The sequence below is a fragment of the Patella vulgata genome, chromosome 6 (genome assembly GCF_932274485.2).
Source record: "Patella vulgata chromosome 6, xgPatVulg1.2, whole genome shotgun sequence".
Classification (NCBI taxonomy): Eukaryota; Metazoa; Mollusca; class Gastropoda; family Patellidae; genus Patella; species Patella vulgata.
In genome coordinates, this window is record NC_065884.2 from 68,328,966 (window position 1) to 68,353,814 (window position 24,849).

General features: G+C 36.3%; 1 protein-coding gene across 1 annotated transcript; it reads right to left on the reverse strand.

Annotated features, from left to right (window-relative positions):
• Positions 1-4,286: 4,286 nt before the first annotated feature.
• LOC130013220 (toll-like receptor 4) lies at positions 4,287-22,611 on the reverse strand. Its single transcript, XM_056101970.1, has 3 exons — positions 22,309-22,611; positions 13,797-15,381; positions 4,287-5,158 (listed from the first exon to the last, which is right to left on the reverse strand). The coding sequence occupies exons 2-3, from the start codon at positions 15,367-15,369 to the stop codon at positions 4,629-4,631; spliced, it is 2,103 nt and encodes a 700-aa protein (XP_055957945.1). The 5' UTR covers positions 15,370-15,381; positions 22,309-22,611; the 3' UTR covers positions 4,287-4,628.
• Between the last annotated feature and the right edge of the window lie 2,238 nt (positions 22,612-24,849).

Here is a 24,849-nt window from a genome sequence, read left to right on the forward strand (position 1 = left end):
ATGAAAATCTTAAATTACTTGTATGATATCGTAAATGGCATTATGTATCACACAGTGAAAATTTCATGAAAATCGAATAATAATTGACACTTTTTTTGACAAAAAAACCTTAAAAAGTGACCTGTTGAAAATTGCCTATTTCTCCGCAACTGAACAAGTTAGAAACCATTTTGTGATATCTATATGATCGTAAGGGTTCATTGTATTAGTTGATTTGAATCAAATATCAAAATTTTAAACAAATAACAAATATGACTCATTTGAATAAATTACTGGTTTCGAAGGCTATAAATACAATTTTTGCCCAAATTACGTCATTTCCGGTGATATTGAAAATGTTAAATTGGTTTGACCTAGTTAAAATTGACATTACACATCAAATGGTGTCACTTTTATGAAAATCGAATAATAATTGACTCTTTTACAGGCAAACTAGCGTAAAAAGTGACTCATGCAAAATTGCCCATTTCTCGGCAACTGCGCATATTACAAATTAATTTTCACATACATTCTCTCCGTATAGATTATTGCTACGAGTTTATGAAAGTTACGAAGTAATATTTTAAAATATGAAAACGCTGAATGGGTTGTAAATAGCTTAATTTTACACCTTTTTTCACCTTTTAATCGAAATAGCCCGAAAACGGAATCGAAATTTAAAAAAATGGTCCCAACATTTTGTGCGCCTTTAAAGGGCGCACAATTTCAGTTATACCAGATTTGAAAAAAATAATATTTGCTTTCGAAAAATGGTACCTAACTGTCAAAATTGTAGTTTTTTGTCAATTTACGCCACTTCCGGTGCCGACAGATAACACTATTGGTAACAAAAAAAATGACAATTGAGACAACGGGGCATATGAACTTTGTTTTATACAAATCGAACAATAAATAATTAATCTAGGACTGAAAAACTGAATTAGCCAATGGGGGCCAAGGAAAATTACCGAGACAAAAAATTTTCACATTTTTGCCCAAGTCAGAGGACTCGTTATATTTGTGTAAAACACGATTAAAAAATATTCATAAATAAAAAAGTTTTTTGTAAAAATTTAAATTTTCTAAATTTAGCGCCTAATATCTGCGAAGATTTGCCGAAAATCAAAAATCAAAAGTAGCGTAGCTATGTGCCCCGTCTCCGGCTATGCCAAAATGCATCGAAAGTTAAAATCCAATGATTATTGTTAAAATTACTGCAATATTTCTAAAAACGATAGCTTCGGTGATTTCGGACATTTCGCATTGTCGCAGAACGTTCAAAATAGCTTTATCCTCTAAGTCACACCCACTTTTCCGATAAAACCGAAGAAATCGTAACGATCCGACAATCAGTTGCTGAGATCTACTCAAAACAAAAGAAGAATAATAATAATAAGAATAATAATTTTAACAAAAACAATAGTGTTTCACACAAGCTACGCAGTGTGAAACCCTAATAAGAATAATAATTTTAACAAAAACAATAGTGTTTCACACAAGCTTCGCAGTGTGAAACCCTAATAATAATTTTAACAAAAACAATAGTGTTTCACACAAGCTTCGCAGTGTGAAACCCTAACTAGAACTGCGAAGCAGTAATGACGGGTTTCACCGGTGCCACGTTACCCTTGAACTTATGTCACTTCCGGTACCAATGAAACCGTTAAACAGGTTTCCACATAATCATTGCACACATGAAATAAAATGGACGCAGAAACAACCAAATCCAGCAATCAATTCATTTGCTACATGTCAGTGATCCTGTCAAAATTACATTACTTCCGGTGATAATGAAAATGTTAAATTGGTTTATGAAATCAGAAATAGCATCATCACATGGTGAAAATTTTATGTAAATCCTATAATAATTGCCACCTTTATAGACCAAAAACCTTGAAAAATGACTTGTAGAAAATCGCCTATTTCTCTGCAACCTTACAAGTTAGAAACCATTTTGAGGTATCTGTATGATCGAATGAGTTCATTCTATTTGTTGATTGGAATCAAATATCATAATTTTAAAAACATTACAAATCTGATTCATTTGAATAAAATATCTGTTTTGAAGGCTAAAAATACAGTTTTTGTCAAAATGACGTTACTTCCGGTGATAATGAAAATCTTAAATTACTTGTATGAAATCGTGAATGGCATTATGTATCACACAGTGAAAATTTCATGAAAATCGAATAATAATTGACACTTTTATTGACAAAAAACCTTAAAAAGTGACCTGTTGAAAATTGCCTATTTCTCCGCAACTGAACAAGTTAGAAACCATTTTGTGATATCTATATGATCGTAAGGGTTCATTGTATTAGTTGATTTGAATCAAATATCAAAATTTTAAACAAAAAACAAATATGACTCATTTGAATAAATTACTGGTTTCGAAGGCTATAAATACAATTTTTGCCCAAATTACGTCATTTCCGGTGATATTGAAAATGTTAAATTGGTTTGATCTAGTTAAAATTGACATTACACATCAAATGGTGTCACTTTTATGAAAATCGAATAATAATTGACTCTTTTACAGGCAAACTAGCGTAAAAAGTGACTCATGCAAAATTGCCCATTTCTCGGCAACTGCGCATATTACAAATTAATTTTCACATACATTCTCTCCGTATAGATTATTGCTACGAGTTTATGAAAGTTACGAAGTAATATTTTAAAATATGAAAACGCTGGATGGGTTGTAAATAGCTTAATTTCACACCTTTTTTCACCTTTTAATCGAAATAGCCCGAAAACGGAATCGAAATTAAAAAAAATGGTCCCAACATTTTGTGCGCCTTTAAAGGGCGCACAATTTCAGTTATACCAGATTTGAAAAAAATAATATTTGCTTTCGAAAAATGGTACCTAACTGTCAAAATTGTAGTTTTTTGTCAATTTACGCCACTTCCGGTGCCGACAGATAACACTATTGGTAACAAAAAAAATGACAATTGAGACAACGGGGCATATGAACTTTGTTTTATACAAATCGAACAATAAATAATTAATCTAGGACTGAAAAACTGAATTAGCCAATGGGGACCAAGGAAAATTACCGAGACAAAAATTTTTCACATTTTTGTCCCAACATTTTGTGCGCCTTTAAAGGGCGCACAATTTCAGTTATACCAGATTTGAAAAAAATAATATTTGCTTTCGAAAAATGGTACCTAACTGTCAAAATTGTAGTTTTTTGTCAATTTACGCCACTTCCGGTGCCGACAGATAACACTATTGGTAACAAAAAAAATGACAATTCAGACAACAGGGCATATGAACTTTGTTTTATACAAATCGAACAATAAATAATTAATCTAGGACTGAAAAACTGAATTAGCCAATGGGGACCAAGGAAAATTACCGAGACAAAAAATTTTCACATTTTCGCCCAAGTCAGAGGACTCGTTATATTTGTGTAAAACACGACTAAAAAATATTCATAAATAAAAAAGTTTTTTGTAAAAATTTAAATTTTCTAAATTTAGCGCCTAATATCTGCGAAGATTTGCCGAAAATCAAAAATCAAAAGTAGCGTAGCTATGTGCCCCGTCTCCGGCTATGCCAAAATGCATCGAAAGTTAAAATCCAATGATTATTGTTAAAATTACTGCAATATTTCTAAAAACGATAGCTTCGGTGATTTCGGACATTTCGCATTGTCGCAGAACGTTCAAAATAGCTTTATCCTCTAAGTCACACCCACTTTTCCGATAAAACCGAAGAAATCGTAACGATCCGACAATCAGTTGCTGAGATCTACTCAAAACAAAAGAAGAATAATAATAATAAGAATAATAATTTTAACAAAAACAATAGTGTTTCACACAAGCTACGCAGTGTGAAACCCTAATAAGAATAATAATTTTAACAAAAACAATAGTGTTTCACACAAGCTTCGCAGTGTGAAACCCTAATAATTTTAACAAAAACAATAGTGTTTCACACAAGCTTCGCAGTGTGAAACCCTAATAATTTTAACAAAAACAATAGTGTTTCACACAAGCTACGCAGTGTGAAACCCTAATAATTTTAGTAATCACAATAGGCTTTCAGACAAATAATAATTTTAGTAAAAACAATAGTCTTTCAGACAAAGTCTGAAAGCCTAATAATAATTTTAGTAAAAACAATAGTCTTTCAGACAAAGTCGAAATAATAATAATTTTAGTAATCACAATAGGCTTTCAGACGAAAGTCTGAAAGCCTAATAATAATTTTAGTAAAAACAATAGTCTTTCAGAAAGCCTAATAATAGGACCACAGATGGAGGCAGACCATCATCAAATTTCACCATTTCGGTACCGTCTATTTATAGCAATTCTCTCTCTGTCTCTTTTCTCTCCTTTTGTATGCCCATTTTTGTTGAGTGTTTGGTCTAGACTGGGCGAAGAGGGTTTGAATTAACATCTTCTGCCAGGTTTTGGTAAATATTCATGATTTTGATTGGTCGAACTTAAACTTCTAGTAATAATATCAAACCGAAGACATTCTTAGTGTATAAAATCAGTTAACAAGTGATATGCCATTTCACATTCCAACATGAGGAATGGATACAGTCTCAGATTGGGTTGAGTGGGGTTCTTGTAGCGTTTGAACTACCGACCATGAAACGACTGCGGTAAACAGATCAATGTCCTTTAATCTTATTATAATTCATATTGACGTTTCAGCGATGTTTTTAACATTTGCCAAAATATATCTTTGTTGTCATTATCTTGCCATTTGATATAAGTAGTAGTTTTCAATAGAGCGTTCAGTGGTTTACTCATATTAACTGCTTCAATATCCTCTAGTAATACTACTACTATAGACTCTATACTCGTATCTATAACCAATTTCTGAGCTAAACTCATTTCAAATTGACACCATTTACTTCTAGCAAAATCATTGGACAAAATAACAAGAACTTTCCGACTGTCTTCCATGTGTTGTACAATATTATCAATGATCAGTTGTCCACCAAGAAAATCTCTTTCGTGGATACACAACTTAATGTTTTCACCTTCTTCCACGATAGGTAGAAGATCATGTAAAACCCAGTCTCCATCTTCTATACAGTAAGCAACAAAGGCGTCATGAGCAAAGTGTTTCTCTGCAATATCCAGCAGCTGTTTCGGTCTGTATCTCCACATATAAATATGATATTTAATATGCCAGATATATTTGTTGATAACAGAAGCGATCAAAATAACACAGATAAAAAAACATGTTACTGTTGTCACAGAGATAAACGCTCCGGTGTTATTCAAACAAATTCTCTCTGTTATATTCAGACATCTATAGCCGTCCGGATAATCCCAAAACTTGTTTGGTTCCCTATGAATCCACTGAATCAACCAAACCAATTCACACTTACATACGAGCGGATTATCATTTAAAGATATTATTTTCAATCTTGTCATAAACACTTCAGGCAACATTTTACTTGTAACAGTCTGAATTAAATTATGACCTGCGTTAAAGTTTTTTAATTTAATGTTTCTTTCAAAGAAATTATTTGGCCAGGATTTAATCAGATTCCAGCTAACATCTAAATAAGTAAGATTATGATAATATCGGATGGCAGTAGGTATTTTCTGTAACTTACAACCCAACAAAAATAACTGTTTAAGTGATTTCAGAGGAGCTATCGTTTCACTTAGTTTATCCTCCATTTTAAAAAAATTATTTTCAGCCGATCTAATCCATAAAATGCATGTTCATCCAGGCGGTTAGTAGTCAAAATGTTCTTTGCTAGGTCTAAAATTAGCAGTTTGCTGTTGTTGAACGCACGTTCGTGTATATAAAATGTTCTACTCTGTCCTGCGATAGACAACGAACTAAGAGACTTGAATGAATGAAAATAATCTGTTTTTAATGAGTCAATGGCGTTTAAACTCACATCCAGGACTTCAAGCTTTTCCAAGCAGTTTATATATTCCGGAACGAAATTACCAATCATGTTGCTTTGTAGTAGCAATTTTGTTAAATCTGGAAAGGAGTTCTGGCTAAGACAAAGGTTTGGTAAAGCAACCAAATTGTTATTAGAAATAGAGAGGTGTTGCAGATGGTGGCTAACGCCCGTTATGACGCTCGAGATATCGTTATGCGAAACATCTAATTTTTGCAATTTTTCTATTTCGTTAAATACTGTCATATTAATTAGTTTGATTCTATTCTGAGATAAATCCAAGGTTATCCTTTCCGTGGATTTATGAACACGATAGAGATCAGAGGATCCCTTTATCAAATTTGCGAGGCTGTCGTTTATTTGTTTTTCATTTTCAGTGAAGCCTGTGGTAGTTAGTTTGGTGTGACTTAGAGGGGTTGTCTGTGTGCGGTCCTCCTGCACGTACTATTAGGAGAAGTTTTCATTATACCGTCTACTTATAGCGAATGGCTAATTTAACTGTTTGCCAATTGAATAATGGAACGTGGGTAAAGGTCTCGTTATACTTGGCTCATTTCAGAGATAAAGAAATGAAATGGGGTTTGACGTCCTACTGCTCATTGCAGGCTAACTTACACTCATTTTGTTTCTATGGTTTCACGTGCAATGCGAGTGGGGGATTTTACTCTGGCGTTCTCGGTTACTCTTCATTCAACTATATCTACAAGGGGATATTTTACGTGCACTGAATCACCATAACCATTAAACATACTTTTATCGACTCTCAATTGAAAAGTTAAAACCAGGCTTTAAAAATCTCTCCAAAGTTAGTCCCTGTCAGTTAAAGATGGGTTACCGCGTACCAACTGGGTGATTTAATGGTATAGATGGACTAAAAACATATTCAAACTAATTAATTTGTCATAAATTTGCTTCAAATCCTTCTCAAACAAGGTAATTGCGAAGGAATGTCCTGCTATAAAAATTCGATCAAACTAGGTCACGTTTACGTCACGTGACTTACCTCTCTTGGAAGTCAGAGGAGAATTCATTGCATACATAAGACGATGTTGTCTTTAATCGCTTACTATTTATTACAAATATCGAATCCTAATTAAATTCTCGGATTATCCACTACCCGCGTATTTTTCCGTCATTTTTATCTCAGAAAGTGTTGTACGTCTAACTCTTCTTAAAGTTGTACATCAAGCGCTCAATTTTCGCGTGTGACCTTTGACATCACGCGTGCAGAAATTCCTAATCGTCTGGCTGTTGATTAGGGGAACCCTTACATTTTTGTCCTGTATACGCTCCATAAGTTTTTTTCTGGGAATCCAGTATTTTTCTAGTAAGATTGGATATCTCTACTTTCCATATATACCAAAATTACCATACTTTTATTGGAAATAACCACCCGATAAATCCTTTTCTGGGAACCCATCTTTAACATATAGAAGAGTATAAATTACAATTGAACCATGTTTTAGTTTGCTTACAATGTCATTTATATTGACATTCCACAACACTTGTGTTATCTATCGACGTTGTTATAGGCGTACGGACTCCATGAATGTTAAGGGGGCCGGAGGCAGAACCTGAAATGCGATTTTAAGGAGATTTAAGTTTTTGTGAAACAGGGCCCAGTAGCCTTTTATGAAGGATGTTTCACCGGACTCCTCTTACCAAGATAAATGTATAAATATCAGATAAGTTTATATATAAAATGGTCCCGTGTTGCATAGGCGTACGGGTTTGATCAATGTTAAGGGGGTGGGTGGCAGAACCTTTAAAGCGCAAAAAGATTTCGGATACCGGTCGTCTGCGAGAGGGGAAAGGTACCATGTACAGCGCCCCCCCCCCCTCCCCTTAAGAAAGATTATAAACGCGTTTTCCTGCTATTCCAGCCCTTGAATACATGAATACATCAACTTCAAAGTGATCTAATATAGCCTAACTTAGGTGGTAGACTCGGATTCCAATCAACTAATCAATCGTTAAGAGTCAACGGACACGAGATCGTCGGGAGAAGTTTTTGAAACGCGTTTTCCTGCTATTGATTTCGGGCATTTTATTTTGCACACTTTACCCGTCAGACCGAACTTTAGTGGGATAGCTGACACCCTTACCCCTCCTCCCCCCGACTCGTACGCCTATGGAAGTGATATGTTCAAAGACAAATTTTCACCTCACAAAAGAGGGCTTAGGTGGCCGAATGGTTAGCGCGTGCACGTTGGCTCGGAAGGTCTGTCATAGAGTCAGGTGTCATGGTTTCGATTCTCCGTTTGACCGTGACAAGGAGTAGGGTCCCCGGTTTCCTCCCACTGCTAAAGACCCCTTCACGAAAGCAAATTATTGAAATAAAATTGAACGATATGTTAGTCCCATAATGACCTACTTTGTGTCGCGTGAACGTTAAACCCCATTTCTCTCTCTTTCACTCTCATCCCACAAAAGTTTCAATTCAACATATAAAATCCAATGAAATGACCAATTTTACTTTTGCCCAAATCAAATACGTCTAATCGTATTATTTGTCCCATATATTGCCATATTACGAGATGTAATATACTTACTTTTGCCCAAATCAAATACGTCTAGTCGTATTAGTTGTCCCATATATTGCCAAATTACGAGCGATAATATACTTTAAGCCCTTTCGCTTACACAACTACAAGATAACTGATATGAATATCCGGAATAGAAGGTCAACAGTATTAAAAAATATTTTAAAGGTGCAGTATGTAAGATTTAGATAAAGAACTAGCAGTTCTCGGTACAATAATTTTAAAATAGATAATGAAACGGAAATATACTGAAAATTGAAAATTTCAGTCAAAATACATTATTCCTACGAAGTTATGAATGTTGATCAGAATAGTGTAGTCTCGGTTACCATTGCTATCATTGCTATGACAACAAGTAAAGCCTCGATTATCCACTTTTAAATTAAAATATATAAATGTCTAATTAATAATTTATATAACAGAAAGGCTTGCAATATGCAGACATACACAACAATGTAAATCACTTGCTAACTCAATCAGATTAAAATACAGATCTATATTTCGTTTATACTTTCGATGGCCTCTAATACATGAAGATCTGACCAGTTGTATTGGGAGGTCGCGTCAGGGGTCATTCGAGTGGCTTTTGACATGTGACGTCAGACATTCTGATAAACCAATCAGCGTTGATGTTTCTAGAAGGATACCAACAGGCCCTCTGTCCTGCACCACTGACAAGGGGAAATCACGCCGGAAAATCACGCTGAACTTTCTCGGCCAACACCCGGGTCAAAATCGCGACCTCCAGGCTAGCGAGTCAGCGTCTTACTCACTTAGCCACCGTGGCTCCCCTTTGTTTAAGCAAACATGGCTAAGAAAAAGGGGTCCTTATCACTTTTGGTTAAAAAAAGACAAATGTTGTCTGGATTGTTAAAACTATTAAGTCAGTCAGCTTAGCAAGTTGCCCTGGAAGTTCCGGATAAAGTGGCTCTTTTTTTTCTAGATGCTACCCATTGACCTAGCTTTCCAATTTTTCGAAAGCACCAAATATATTATGGTTGCCATCTTGGATCTTCGGAGCTTCCGTGTCTGTAAAAACCTATATCTGCCATTATCCCAGCTTCATTAGGATCACAATCTTGGTGTTGCAATCTGTATTTTCAGGGTCAATAAATACAATTATATAAAAGCCACCACTTTTAAGTGATCCATGACGATGTATGCTTAATCACCAATATTGCGATCTTCAGGGGTTTAAAGGCTCAATACCACTCCTGTTGTAACTGAATAATATGTCCCAATCTTTATTCTGGTCAACAAATTGTACTATTTTACATTATTCCAATTAATTGATGATACGAATTTTACCTAATTTAAAAAATTGGAAAAATTCAACTAAATGATTTGAAAAGTCTGACGTAAAGCTTTTCAAATGTGACTTGGATTTAAAAATATTTTTGAACCCTCTGGACAAGTAAAATAGGATTTAATGGATAATTTACACAACAGGTAAGACACTAACACATGTAGTACTTAGAACAAGGCTATGTTTTATTTTCTGGAGCTGTCAAGCCAGCAAGAGTGTTATTGTCCCTTTAAAAGCTGAAGTTGACCTTACGAAATAGATATAACCTTCAGGAAGTGTTTATCAAGAACTATGGGTGTAACATCTTCGACCCTGGATACATCCTCGGTATCCCTAGTAGTCTCATTCCGTTCTATTCCACTAACCCATGAGGGGGGGGGGGACACGTATTCAAGTTATCCGTCCTCGATGATTATGCTATTTTCATCGACCAATCCCATAAATCGTTAATGGCAAAGGAGGTTGGCGAAGGGAAATAAGTCTCATCGGGTAAACTAAGGGAAGCGCAAATGCTCCCCTTCAAGAGACGAGGTTAGGAAAAGCCAGAAGGTAGCCCGATTCTCCTCAAGTGTCCCCAAGCAAAATGATATAAGACCAAATTATGCTAAATGCGTATTTATTAACATCAAATTACAATATTTATATTATATATTAACGCAGACCAGACAGATATTTACATATGTAGATTCAAGAGTTTTATTGAGAATGATATCTGAATTTGGCGTTTTTGTAATGTTGTTGTTGTTGTTGTTAGTGTTTAACGTCCGCTTCCACCGAAGGTGATATCGCAGACAAGTTGTCTTTTTTTTATTTTCATTATCTTAGCGCACGCGCAGGGGTCTTTCCTGTGGGAGGAAACTGGAGTAAACCCACGAGGTTGAGAAGGCGCCCCTATCTCCATGCCACATACGCTCACACCAGGGATCGAAACCACAACCGCAAGCCAGAGGTGACCGGCCAGCTAGAGGTCGAAGCGTGACACCCTAGACCATCCCAACCCCCCTCGTTTTTGTAATAAAAACCCCCCAAAAAACTCATCCTTTATACTCGAGTATCAGAGAGAGTACCCCCAGCGATTGAACCGAACCACTTATTTAGGTAAAACACCATCACACGCCACCAAATTATATTACCAAGTATATCTATAATAATTATAAACATAACAGAATGGTAATAGTTTAGAAACATTTCAGACAAAGAACGAATAGTATTAATTATAACAAAAGTGAAACATATACACGTTATACATATTTGAAATGAGTAAAACACACTACAGATTTTGATAATACAATAAAATATAAATGAATTAGAAATATATACATTATTTACATAAATCATTCAGTAAATGGTCATGATTGGGTTTATTTACCCTTAAAAAAACAAAAGCGAAACGAAAGCCGTTTCATTAGTAAGACTGGTTTGTAAACTATTTTTTTGATTGGTTCGTAGTCTCAAGCTACAATCAAGGTCATAGCAGATAATTTGAAATCATATGGATTAACCCAGGTTATTTTCACATTGGTATTATTATATGGACTGAAAGAGAATCGGTTTTAGGCGAGTGATTTGGCCTTGAATTAGAAATCGGATTCAGACCATATGGTCGTAACAGACTTAAGACACTACACTTATAATCATATAGCTTAGGCCTAACGTTACTTTTGAAATATTATCCACGTTACAGGCGCCTGTGGGGTATAGTGGAGTAGAACGGAATATGATCCACGGGGGAAACCAATGATGCCCACGAGAGACGGATATCCCAGTGAGAAAAACTGAACCAGGGTACTAGTGCAGGTTAACACGTTTGCGTGGCCGACTCGAAAGGATGGCAACGAATCTGAGTTTTCATTCCCTGGTCATGCAAAATTATAAACTATACGCGCCTTAAGTAAACAAAGTATGCATTGTCAACAATATAAATTCAACATTATTAAACAGATGGGCACAATGTGATTTATGATAAAGTTGACATACAAAAGAACATGTTAGTTACGTTAAATATATCGTAGGATTTGCTATTCATTCAAATTCAGCTATTTAAGTAAATGGGGATAATAATACTAATAATATGACTACAGATCACCAGTGATTTCCACGTTGACTTTAACGTTAATTCTTGTCTCTTAGACCGGTCTAACTTTTCCCAAATTGTCGTAGGGTAGAATGCTTTCTACCACTGATGGAGCAACATGTGGAAATCTCTTGCCCAAAAGCACGTGTTGTGTTCATCATGAAAACTTGAGATACACAAACTAGAAGAAGAGATAAATCAACAGGCAATTTTCCACCCTACACTTCAACCTGGCCAACCTCTTAACTCTTGAATCCTTCCGCCTCAAAATCATGAATATTCACCAATACCTGGCAGAAAATGCATATTCAAATCTTTTTGTTCAAATCTACACCAAAAATGCAACAAAGATCGCCATGCAAATGGGGGTGGGGCTGGGGTGGGGTGGGGAGACTAAACTAGCTTTAACCCTTGTATCGTGGGTGACGGCGTAGAAATAATCGATGAGCTGGATCCATATTCATAAGTGTAACATATTATCAAATATCCAGTCCCTCACTATATATATAACTACAGTGACCCAAATCTAATTATAGCTGTTATTAGTCTCGACTATTTAGGCGTCTACAGACTATAAATAAAACAATACTAACAAAATAAAACTAGCTTTGCCACACTATGTCGTACATACATTTTGTCTTTTCGAACAATATCTTATTTTCATTTACATTTTTCACATTATAATCCACGCCAAATGTTCTAAAATTGAAATGTTAACATTTATAGCTGCATTAGGTAAGATTAGATAAAGATCTGACAGTTGTCGCAATAATAGTTAAAACAAGGACAATGAAAAGAAGTCAAATTACTTCACACCGAGCCTAGATATCGGCGATACAAATATAGCATAGCCCCGATTGCAATTACTACCGTAAGCAGAGTCTCGATTATCCATTGTTACAGTAACCGCATCGACCACAAAACGTATTTAAATCTACTTATATCGCAGCCAACCGATGGAATCGAGAGTTGATTATGGCCTGGGTAAGTTAATTAATGTTTAATTAATAATTTATACAACATTTCAGGTCTAAAGAAAGGCCTAAATAAGCAGATTTAGCTCTTGCATAATGCCTGTTTAATTCCGAAAATACTATGAAAATATCAACTGTAGATTATCTACCTGGTTGGATTTAATCAGGTTAAAAAGAGGCCCATCAAAAGATTGATATTGTCTACAGGAGGATGTCAGATTGGTCGAACTTAAACTTCTAGTAATAATATCAAACCAAAACATTCGTGGTGTACAAATTCAGTTAACAAGTGATATTCCATTTCTGTATTCGAACATCAGAAATGGATACAGTCTCAGATTGGGTGGGGCGGAGTTCTTGTAGCGTTTGAACTACCGACCATGAAACGACTGCGGTAAACAGATCAATGACCTTTAATCTTATTATAATTCATATTGACGTTTCAGCGATGTTTTTACCATTTGCCAAAATATATCTTTGTTGTCATTATCTTGCCATTTGATATAAGTAGTAGTTTTCAATAGAGCGTTCAGTGGTTTACTCATATTAACTGCTTCTATATCCTCTAATAATACTACTACTATAGACTCTATACTCCTATCTATAACCAATTTCTGAGCTAAACTCATTTCAAATTGACACCATTTACTTCTAGCAAAATCATTGGACAAAACAACAAGAACTTTACGACTGTTTTCCATGTGTTGTAGAATATTATCAATGACCAGTTGTCCACCAAGAAAATCTCTTTCGTGGATACACAACTTAATGTGTTCGCCTTCTTCCACGATAGGTAGAAGATCCTGTAAAACCCAGTCCCCATCTTGTACACAGTAAGCTACAAAGGCGTCATGAGTAAAGTGTTTCTCTGCAATATCCAGCAGCTGTTTCGGTCTGTATCTCCACATATAAATATGATATTTAATATGCCAGATATATTTGTTGATAACAGAAGCGATCAAAATAACACAGATAAAAAAACATGTTACTGTTGTCACAGAGATAAACGCTTCGGTGTTATTCAAACAAATTCTCTCCGTTATATTCAGACATCTATAGCCGTCCGGATAATCCCAAAACTTGGATGGTTCCTTATGAATCCACTGAATCAACCAAACCAATTCACACTTACATACGAGCGGATTATCATTTAAAGATATTTTTTTCAATCTTGTCATAAACACTTCAGGCAGCATTTTACTTGTAACAGTCTGAATTAAATTATGGGCTGCATTTAATTCTGTCAATTTAATGTTCCTTTCAAAGAACTCAGTTGGCCAGGATTTAATCAGATTCCAGCCAACATCTAAATAAGTAAGATTATGATAATGTCTGGTGACAGTAGGTAGGTTCTGTAAATTACAATCCAACAGCATCAATACTTCAAGAGATGTCAGAGGGGCTAGCGTTTTATTTAGTTTTTCCTCCATTTTAAAGAAATTACTTTTAGACAGATCTAGTTTTAGTAACCGATCCAATCCACAAAATGCATGTTCATGCAGGCGGTTAGTAGTCAATGTGTTCTTTGATAGGTCTAGACTTAGCAGTTTGCTGTTGTTGAACGCACGTTCCTCTATATAAAATGTTCTACCCTGTTCTGAGATAGACAACGAGCTAAGAGACTTGAAAGAATGAAAATAATCAGTTTTTAATGAGTCAATGTAGTTTGAACTCACATCCAAGATTTGAAGCTTTTCCAAGCAGTTTAGATGTTCTGGAACGAAAGTACCAATTATGTTGCGTTGTAGTTGCAATTTCATTATCTCTGGAAAGAGGTTCCGACGATAACAAAAGTTTGGCAAAGCAGCCAAACTGTTATTAGAAATAGAGAGGTGTTTTAACTTTTCCAAACAATTAAAATATTTCGGAACAAAATTACCAATCTTGTTGCTTTGTAGTTGCAATGTTGTTAACTCTGGAAAGGAGTTTCGACGAAGACAAAAGTTTGGTAAAACAGTCAAACTATTATTAGAAATAGAGAGGTGTTGCAGATGGTGGCTAACACCCGGTATGACGGTGGATATTTTGTTATTCGAAACGTCCAATATTTGCAATTTTTCTATTTCGTTAAACACTGTCATATTAAGTAGCTTGATTCTATTCTGAGATAAATTCAAGGTTATATTTTCCGCGGATTTAAAGTCAACGAAAACATTATGTGGAATATATTCTAAGCGATTTCCTCTGAGACTTATCTTGGATAGATTGCTATTTCTCTGAAAACTAGAGAATAAATTCCGTAACGAATCTGAAGTGAGTAGATTATCTGTTAAATCCAATAAGTAAACATGCGATAAATTTTGAAACACAAATTCGTCAATATTCTCAATTTCATTATGGTGTAGATTTACGGTTGATATTCTTGTGTTGCTAATGTTTAAAACTGTAGTTGGAGTAACACGGGGTAAATAATTATATTTAAAGTAGACTGCTATGGTGTTATCGGGAAATTTTGGAATGTAGGTAAGGTTTGTATTAGAACAGCGAGCAACACGATGTGCGCACTTGCATAATCCGATTGAACACGCATCCTGAACTGCCACAGATGGTAAACAAAGAGCAAGGATCACAACAGCCAACATCTTACATGGATCTACCATCAAAACAGTTTCCTGAAGAAAAAAATATATTTATTTTGAGACGGTTGAATTAAAATGGGTTTGTTAACGCAACGACGTGAAGTCAACATGTGGTTGGTTTGTTGTTCGTTATTTACAAGATATGGAATTATTAATATAATACAGGCACTTTTGTGGGGAATACAGACCGGGAGTGGGTTTTTTATGGTTTATAACACATCAAAGTCTTTGAAAATAGATTCTTACAAGCTGCCTTTCTATAGCAGTGGTTCACAACCTTTTTTTGCCAACGGCACACCTTCGGACACATGAAAAAATTGCGGCACACCTGTCTAAATATATATGAAAAATATTTGACTTTTGCAAAATAAAAACATGTTAAGTCAGACGGCATACAATCATGATAGACAGAGACAAGTCATAGACACATAGAATGACTCAAACTAAATAAAGAAATACACAGCTATGAACTTATCGGTAGACATTCAAGGCCGATCAGATGGTTTTTCGCATTTAATTAATGTGCCGTTCAAAATTTCGCGGCACACTTAGGAAGATCTTCGGCACACCTGTGTGCCTGTGTATAGAATCACTGTTCTATAGGATAGTAACGAACGAGCTAGTTTGCTGTTTGTTATTGGCGTTAGTTTCCAGCTTGTGAATATGATAGAAATGAAATTCTTTGAGGAACCCTCTTATCAAATGGGATCAATATCCATGCTATATTTGGATAAGCTGCTTTTTGGAAACTTTTTTTTTCTTTGGGCTCTCTGTGTAATTAATAGAGACTTTTGGCAAGCGTACTTTCCTGGTCCGTATCGCGTATCCGTATGGATTTTGCGTGTGACGTCATCAATGTGTGTGTATTTCTCATACGTGATACGGCACACGCTTACGGCAGCTCGTATCGAAAAGCTTTCATACGATTAAGGTCCGTATAACATCGTCGTCTTTTTACTGTCTTTTTTTGCTACTTTTAGACGCTGAAATGTTGTATCATAGCGTTTTTATGAATCTATGTGTATCCTGGAACACGAAGGTGTATATTTGATGTGATTTTAACCGTGATAACGACTGGAATTTAATCATTATTTTTGATGGGGTTTTCTCGGAATTTTCATATTTTTACCATCTGTGTGCATGCTGTTTGATCTACGTGCTAATTTTAGGGAGGCGGGACCTTGCAAATCTGTGAATTATTTTATTCTATGGTAACGGGGTATGAACTTTCTGCGATGATACATGAGTGAAACCAAAAATTGACGTCGAGTCGAAGTCGAAGATTTTAATAAGATTCGACATTAAAAATGTTTTAATAGCCGTGCGGCTGTCGAGCGACATTACTCCCTCCGGGAAATTGTAGGCTAGGCATTTGACCAGTACAGGTGGTGATGCTGTAATAGAACTTACTCCAGCTCAGCCACGCGAAAATCTGCCAAAACTCTAAAACTTCATTGACGCAACGTATCACATATACCATACGGATACGTGATACGGATGGGAAAATTCCGATTGCCAAAAGTCTCTAATGAGGCTTGTTTGCGTGTACGTAGTGGGACCCCGCTGCACTTACTATTACGAGACGCTTTTAGCCAATGTCAAATTTAAAGGGGCATTATATAAGATTTAGATACAGAGCTGACAGTTCTCGCTATAATACACTGAAAAAAAACTTGTGTTGGATCTCAACACAAGTACTTGTGTGAAAATTATTCTACACAAAACTTGTGTTGTTTTGCATTGCATTAACACAAACTTGTGTTCTTTTTAATGCATTAACACAAATCTTGTGGGTTTTTTCATATAATTAACACAAGTAATGTGTACCGTCAACAAATATTTTTTTTTTTAATTTGAACTCCATACAAAGTCTTAATCCGGGCGTCCACAAGTATAAGAAAAGTATTTTTTACTCAGACATGATGGCCAGACAGACTTGAATGCTAATTGGTGTTAAGATGTCTGTAGTTAAAATAAAGTTGTTGATTTTTTATGGGCCCAATAAACTTGTAGATCAAAGGCCTATTGAGCGCTCATGCCCGGTGTGATTTTAACAATTGACTCCAAATGCATTGACAAGAAAATAAGTAAAACTATTATTTAATGTGATTGGTTGATAAAATCAACGTACTATAGGCTACAGTTTGTCTGCGATATCATCTCTTTGCAACCGGACATTAAATGAATTGATTTCACACAATTCATTTACCATTTAACAGCGTGCTGAAATGATTTTTGAGCAGTGATATGTTTGACAAATGTAAGCTAATGGTCACAGAGAATAAAAGACCGCAGGTTTGTGAATATTTATATATAAAAAAAATAATACCATTTATTTTATGATCAGTAGTGGAATACCGCGTTTTATCAGTGAAATAAAAGTGTTATTCCACTGGCTAGTTGTTTTTACCTAAAATGATTGTAAAATCATAAAATAAATAGAACATTACGCATTCGTGAAAATATAAGTTTTCTTGCTTCTCGATGAAATAAAATATGTTATTCACTCTAAAACGACAAATATCCTCTATGTATGTAATTTAGCATCGATATTGTTTTTGTGTATAATACTAGTATTTCATTTCCTTAAAAAAACTCCAACAATTTAACCCGGAAGTTCATGTTTAAAATGGCGGGCGGGGACAGGGAAAAAATTTCGGCATGTTATTATCAAATCTGTTCAATTTTTCTGAAATCGTGCTTAATTAACATTAGTTGTTCGGCGCTACGATGTTGTTCAAATACGTACATTACAGAATCACATTATGATTAAACCAGAAACGGCTCGACTTGAACCAGCAGGTAAGAATCTTTTGAAATTATATCTTGGGAGGTTGGATTGGATTGGCGGCCATTTTGATTCTTGTTTCATGATTTTTTATATTATAAAGATTTTGCCAAGAGTAGACATAAACGCGGGCACAGACTAGAAAAAATCTTTTTACACTTTTGTGTTAGTTGAATTGTAATCTAATTTATGTTTAAAAAAACAACCTTAAATCAAATAAGCAGATATTTTCCCCAAACCCTCCGTTCAACCTCTGACTCTGTCACTCTGTGGAATATTATTAGGCCCCTATTTTCCTGATTCAGTCACAGTTAATAAATAATAAATAATGGAACTAGAATCAGTCTGTGGAAGTTTCTCTATAGTTTCATTATTTTTTCCAGTCAGTGATGATATGACTCATTCCACCTTACAGTTACAGCAATTACCGTATTGAGAATTTACAGTTCAAGGACTCCATTTTGGCATTGAATTGGAATTTGAAGAAAAACTGGTAACAATTTCATTTAATTTTTATATTTTCTATTTTTTTTTTTACCAATGTCCTACAATGATTAGTGTATGTGAACATACAATCCCAAGTAAAGTATTTATATGACACTTACATGCAACAGAGAGAGAAAAATGACATAAACAAGGCCTTACGTGTACTTGTATTTGAAGAATCAAGTAGTCCAAGCTATGCCTATATGCATACCGGTAATCAACTACGACGACAATTAGCTTTCTTCCGTTTCCACCCTTTCCCTGCACACTGTTCCATTCTACTTAGCCTACAGAAGCTAGGTCGTTTCGGGAAAAAGGGGCGCTATTGCACTTTCGTACCTCTACCAGTTCCCGTGGTCGTAGGAACTTGAAATTATTAGAGGATGTTAAGGGGGACTAGCAATGACCACACACCAAATTTCGGCCGAATCGATCAATAACATTTTTATTTTACCGACCTTTTAATTTCTAACGAGAGAGAACTTCATCTGTTTGACGCCATTTGCTTTGTTTACTATTTAGACTCGAATAACAAGACACTAAGACGGAAACCGACACACTGCACTAGCTGCCTATCTCTGCAGTTCATAAAAATTAATATAATTTTCGTATACTTTAATTTTTGCGCGAAGCCACCATGTTCTATAAAATACTATTTGGTGTTGATCAGTGGATTGGCCTTTAGGTGTGAATATTGCCGTGACCTTGATTTTGACCTTGAGTCTTAACTTCCCATCCATATCAGGGCCTTTGCGTTTATGATTGCCGTGGCCTTATTTCTTACTGTATTTTCAAAGTTAATGTTCGAGGTGAAAGCAGAGACGACGTCCTTCAGAAAAGATAATTGGGTCAAAGTCGTAGGTCAAGGTCATGTTACAGAAAACTAAACTCAAACTTTTCAAAGTCATTTTTTGGACATTTGACCTTGACTTACGACCTTGACCCCGTAACCGTTTTCGAAGGCTATCACCTTGGCTTGAATCATGGACGTTTACCTTGGTTCTGTCACACACTGCTCGGTCAGAAAAGGGTCAAACGGAGAGGGGCCCGTGTCCGAAAGGAAGTCAATGGGCGTGGTCAATGTGAAAGGTCGTGGTGACCTCCACTAGTCACCGTTAACCATCCGTGACCTTGACCCTGACCTAGTGTCCGAACTTCCCATCCATCTCGGGCCCTTTGCGTTTATGCGTGCCGTGACCTTATTTCTTACTGTATTATCAAAGTTAATGTTCGAGGTGAAAGCAGAGACGGCGTCATTCAGAAAAGATAATTGGGTCAAAGTCGTAGGTCAAGGTCATGTTACAGAAAACTAAACTCAAACTTTTCAAAGTCATTTTTGGGACAGGGCCAGGGTAAACGTCGATGGTTCAAGCCAAGATGATGGGCTTTGAAAATGGTTACGGGTCAAGCTCGTAAGTCAAGGTCAAATGTCCCAAAACTGACCTTGAAAAGTTTGAGTTCAGTTTTCTATAACATGACCTTGACCTACGACTTTGACCCAATTATCTTTTCTGAGGGACGTTGTCTTTGCTTTCACCTCAAGCATTAACTTTGATAATACAGTAAGAAATAGGGTCACGGCAAGCATAAACGAAAAGGCCCCGAGATTGATGGGAAGTTTGGACTCTAGGTCGAAGTCAAGGTCACGGATGGTTAAAGGTGACTAGTGGAGGTCACCAGGAACTTTCACATTGACCACGCCCTTTGACTTCCTTTCGGACACGGGCCCCTCTGCGTTTGACCGTTTTCTGACCGAGCAGTGTGCGACAGGGCCAGGGTAAACGTCGATGGTTCAAGCCAAGATTATGGGCTTTGAAAATGGTTATGAGATCAAGGTCGTAAGTCAAGGTCAAATGTCCCAAAACTGACTTTGAAAAGTTTGAGTTCAGTTTTCTGTAACATGACCTTGACCTACGACTTTGACCCATTTATCTTTTCTGAAGGACGTTGTCTCTGCTTTCACCTCAAGCATTAACTTTGATAATACAGTAAGAAATAGGGTAACGGCAAGCATAAACGAAAAGGGCCCGAGATGGATGGGAAGTTTGGACTCAAGGTCGAAGTCGAGGACACGGATGGTTAAAGGTGACTAGTGGAGGTCACCACGAACTTTCACATTGACCACGCCCATTGACTTCCTTTCGGGCATGGGCCCCTCTGCGTTTGACCGTTTTCTGACCGAGCAGTGTGCGACAGGACCAAGGTAAACGCCCATGATTCAAGCCAAGTTGATAGCCTTCGAAAATGGTTACGGGGTCAAGGTTGTAAGTCAAGGTCAAATGTCCCAAAACTGACTTTGAAAAGTTTGAGTTTAGTTTTCTGTAACATGACCTTGACCTACGACTTTGACCTTTTTAACTTTTCTGAAGGACGTTGTCTCTGCTTTCACCTCAAGCATTAACTTTGATAATACAGTAAGAAATAGGGTCACGGCAAGCATAAACGAAAAGGGCCCGAGATGGATGGGAAGTTTGGACTCAAGGTCAAAGTCAAGGTCACGGATGATTAAAGGTGACTAGTGGAGGTCACCACAACCTTTCACATTGACCACGCCCATTGACTTCCTTTCGGACACGGGCCCTTTGCGTTTGACCCTTTTCTGACCGAACAGTGTGCGACAGGACCAAAGTAAACGTCGATGGTTCAAGCCAAGGTGATAGCCTTCGAAAATGGTTACGAGGTCAAGGCCTTAAGTCAAGGTCAAATGTCCCAAAACTGACTTTGAAAAGTCCGAGTTTAGTTTTCTGTAAGATGACCTTGACCTACGACTTTGACCCAATTATCTTTTCTGAAGGACGTCGTCTCTGCTTTCACCTCGAACATTAACTTTGATAATACAGTTAGAAATAAGGCCACGGCAAGCATAAACGCAAAGGGCCCGAGATGGATGGGACGTTTGGCCTCAAGGTCAAAATCAAGGTCACGGCAATATTTACACCTAAAGGCCAATCCACTGATCAACACCAAATAGTATTTTATAGAAAATGGTGGCTTCGCGCAAAAATTAAAGTATACGAAAATTATATTAATTTTTATGAACTGCAGTGTTAGGCAGCTAGTGCAGTGTGTCGGTTTCCGTCTAAGTGTCTTGTTATTCGAGTCGGTTTCCGTCTTAGTGTCTTGTTATTCAAGTCTAATTAGTAAACAAAGCAAATGGCGTCAAACGGATCGAAGTTCTCTCTCGTTAGAAATTAAAAGGTCGGTAAAATAAAAAGTTATTTATCGATTTGGCTGAAATTTGGTGTGTGGTCATTGCTAGCCCCCCTTAACATCCTCTGAAAATTTTAAGTGCCTATGACCACGGGAACTGGTAGAGGTACGAAAGTGCAATAAAGGACAGGTAAGGTTAAATTTGATATGAAAAATTCGTTTGCTGGTATGGACAGGTAAGGTTAAATTTGATATGAAAAATTCGTTTGCTGGTATGGGTATTTAGCAAACGGAGGAAACCGAATGGCCCAGAGAAAAACTCAAGAGATTGGACAGGCGACTCTACTCCTTGAAATCGAAACCATGCCACTTAACACAATGACAGACCCTGTGATTTCATGTGAATGCATTAACTACTAGACCATTCCCCCCAGCCCCACCCCATATTGAATAAAAGTATGGCTTATTTCAAATATGATATTTACATATAAAGAAAGTAGAGAGACTTCAATCTTACTAGAAAAATACTAGATTACCTGAAATGAAATGGGGTTTAAAGACAACGTCCTACTGTTCAGCTCCGACTGGTCTAATGCAGTGTGCTAAGAGAAAATGTTTGTCCGGGCAGCGACACTATGGCCTACTCTCATAGCGAATTCAAACTGCCAAGAGAACTTTTATGTGTACGCCAACGTGTACATTGGATCTCAGGGGAAACCACTCTGAAAAATCAAGATGAGCTTTCTCGGTCAACCCCAAGAGGTAACCTGTGGCCTCCATGCTAGTATTCCAGCACCTAACTCACTCAGTCACCATGGTCGTCTTCTAATTACTGCGACATTGAAACCATGTGACAAACAAGGATTATAAAAATAGATTTTTTACGGCTTAGGTAGTTCCTTGGGATTAAAATTTTTGATACATATAGATACATTAGTTTCAATTTCAAATCACACAGTTTGTATATATGGTATGGTAGCTTAAATGGTAAATTACATATCATGTATTTATTTTTTCAGTTTCAATATTGGATGTATATGCAAATCACCCAGGAAAAGATCATGTAACAAAAGAAATTATAAAAGTAAAAAAATGGAAGAAGAAATGGCTGGAAAAAATGATGATAGAGCAGCTTTTTCTTGGTGGGTAACTATTCAATTCTTATAGAAAAGATTGCTGTTATGCTATTTTGAAATCTAAAATTCAGTTTAGTATAGTAAAACTGTACACGTACATGTATGAGCACAGACAGAATCTTAGTTAGATATGACTGTCTCATCTGTGGCAAAGCAAACCAACACATGAAACAAAACAAATGTAGTTAAATTAACATTTTTTGACTTAATCAAAACTGTCTAGTCAATTTAAGCCAACTAATGTAATACATTGCATATTTTTTTTCAGTTAGCCACCTCGGAAGATCAAGACAGCTGGAAAGGGCTATTGATATTGTGGAAGTGTTTTCTTACAGAGGTTGCTTATCAGACAAAGGCAATGTAAGTACCATGCATATTTGCTTTTTGAATCAGGAACTGGTTCTATACACTTGGTGGGGGGGGGGAGGTTGGATGGCCGAATGGTTAGCATGTGCGTGCTGTATCATACGGCCTGTCATCCTCGGTTGTACGTGACAAGGAGTAGGGTTGCCTGTTCAACCTCGTGGGTTTTCTCCAGGTCCTACGGTTTCCTCCCACTGCTAAAGACCTATATGACTTCAAAACTATAAGATGGATGCAATGTTACACCCTTTCATAATCATTATTATAAAGCGTTCAAATGCATGAATTTGTAAAATATAATTAATATCATATTGTAATACTGTTTGCAATACTGTATTCACCACTGCCTTAGTGGAGATAATTGGTAAATTAAATGATTATTTTTTCATTTTGTCTTTTTTTCAAGACTTTTGTTCTGACTTCTGACCCATTGAGGCATAATAATCTACCTGGGTCTGTAACTTGAAAAGACACAATAAGTATTATGCAAAGTTGAAACAAAATAGAGACTCAACGTGTGGAAAAATAAGTTATTTATTTAAAAATTGTGAACTGTAGAAAGTATATTTATTGCCAACTCAACCACATACTATCATCCAGGGTTTATGGACCTACTTATAGTCCAACCTTCGACGATGGGTTGTATGTTCAATCTAGTTGGAGGTGTACGATTGAACATACAATAATTCAATAACTCACTTCTCTTAGTATAATCTTATATTCTGTAACAATATCTAACAAAGATAATATATACATATAATACTGACCCACAGGATAGGTAACTTAATAAGGAACAGCATCTAAGAAATAACTTGTCACTATATCAGAGACCTGCCCTTCAGTATGTCCTGATGCCTGCCTGTGGTTAACTCGCCTTTTTCTAATATATACAATTTTTAGGACTTTTATACCTTAGCTTTGTTTTTAGTTACAATATAATCCTTAATACCTTACTGGAATAACTTTACAATAGATAATAATTTATGAAACAATGTCTCTCTAATATAATTACAGAGTTTATTTTAATTAGGATTCTGGCTAATCTATAATGGCTCTGGCCTCAAATTAACTATGCTCTAATTCTACCTGGTCATAATACTTGAATATTAAGCCATCAAATTATTTTATAATTTTGAAAATGAAATGAAATGGGGTTTAACATCCTACTGTTTTGCTCATAAACTGGGCTAATGAAGACGGGCATACACCATACAGTGTGCTATGAGGGAAATTTTGCCCGGGCAGTGGCGCTACAGCCTACTCTTATATCGAATTCCAACTGCCAAGGGATCTTTTACATGCACGCCAATGTGTACACAGGACCTCGTTTTTTTTATCCCATCCAAACGACTAGACAGCTGTCCTTGTCAGGTCCTCCGTCCTGTATCACTGACAAGGGGAAGACACGTCGGAAAATCTGGATGAACTTTCTCAGCCAATTCAGGGATCGAACACCCGACCTCCAGGCTAGTGAGCCAGCGTCGTACCCTCTTAGCCATTGATCTCCTTATAATTTTGAAAACGAATATAGTGATTGTAAAAGCTAATAAGTTATCAGTTGCATTTTATTTTTGTTTT

What these genes read in the sequence shown, in the direction of transcription:
- LOC130013220 (XM_056101970.1), bottom strand. Translation starts at nt 15,369, where the DNA reads ATGGTAGATCCATGTAAGATGTTGGCTGTTGTGATCCTTGCTCTTTGT. An exon ending in GAATATAACGGAGAGAATTT is followed by an intron (nt 5,159 to 13,796) that starts GTTTGAATAACA and finishes TTTTGATCGCTT; the next exon opens with CTGTTATCAACAAATATATC.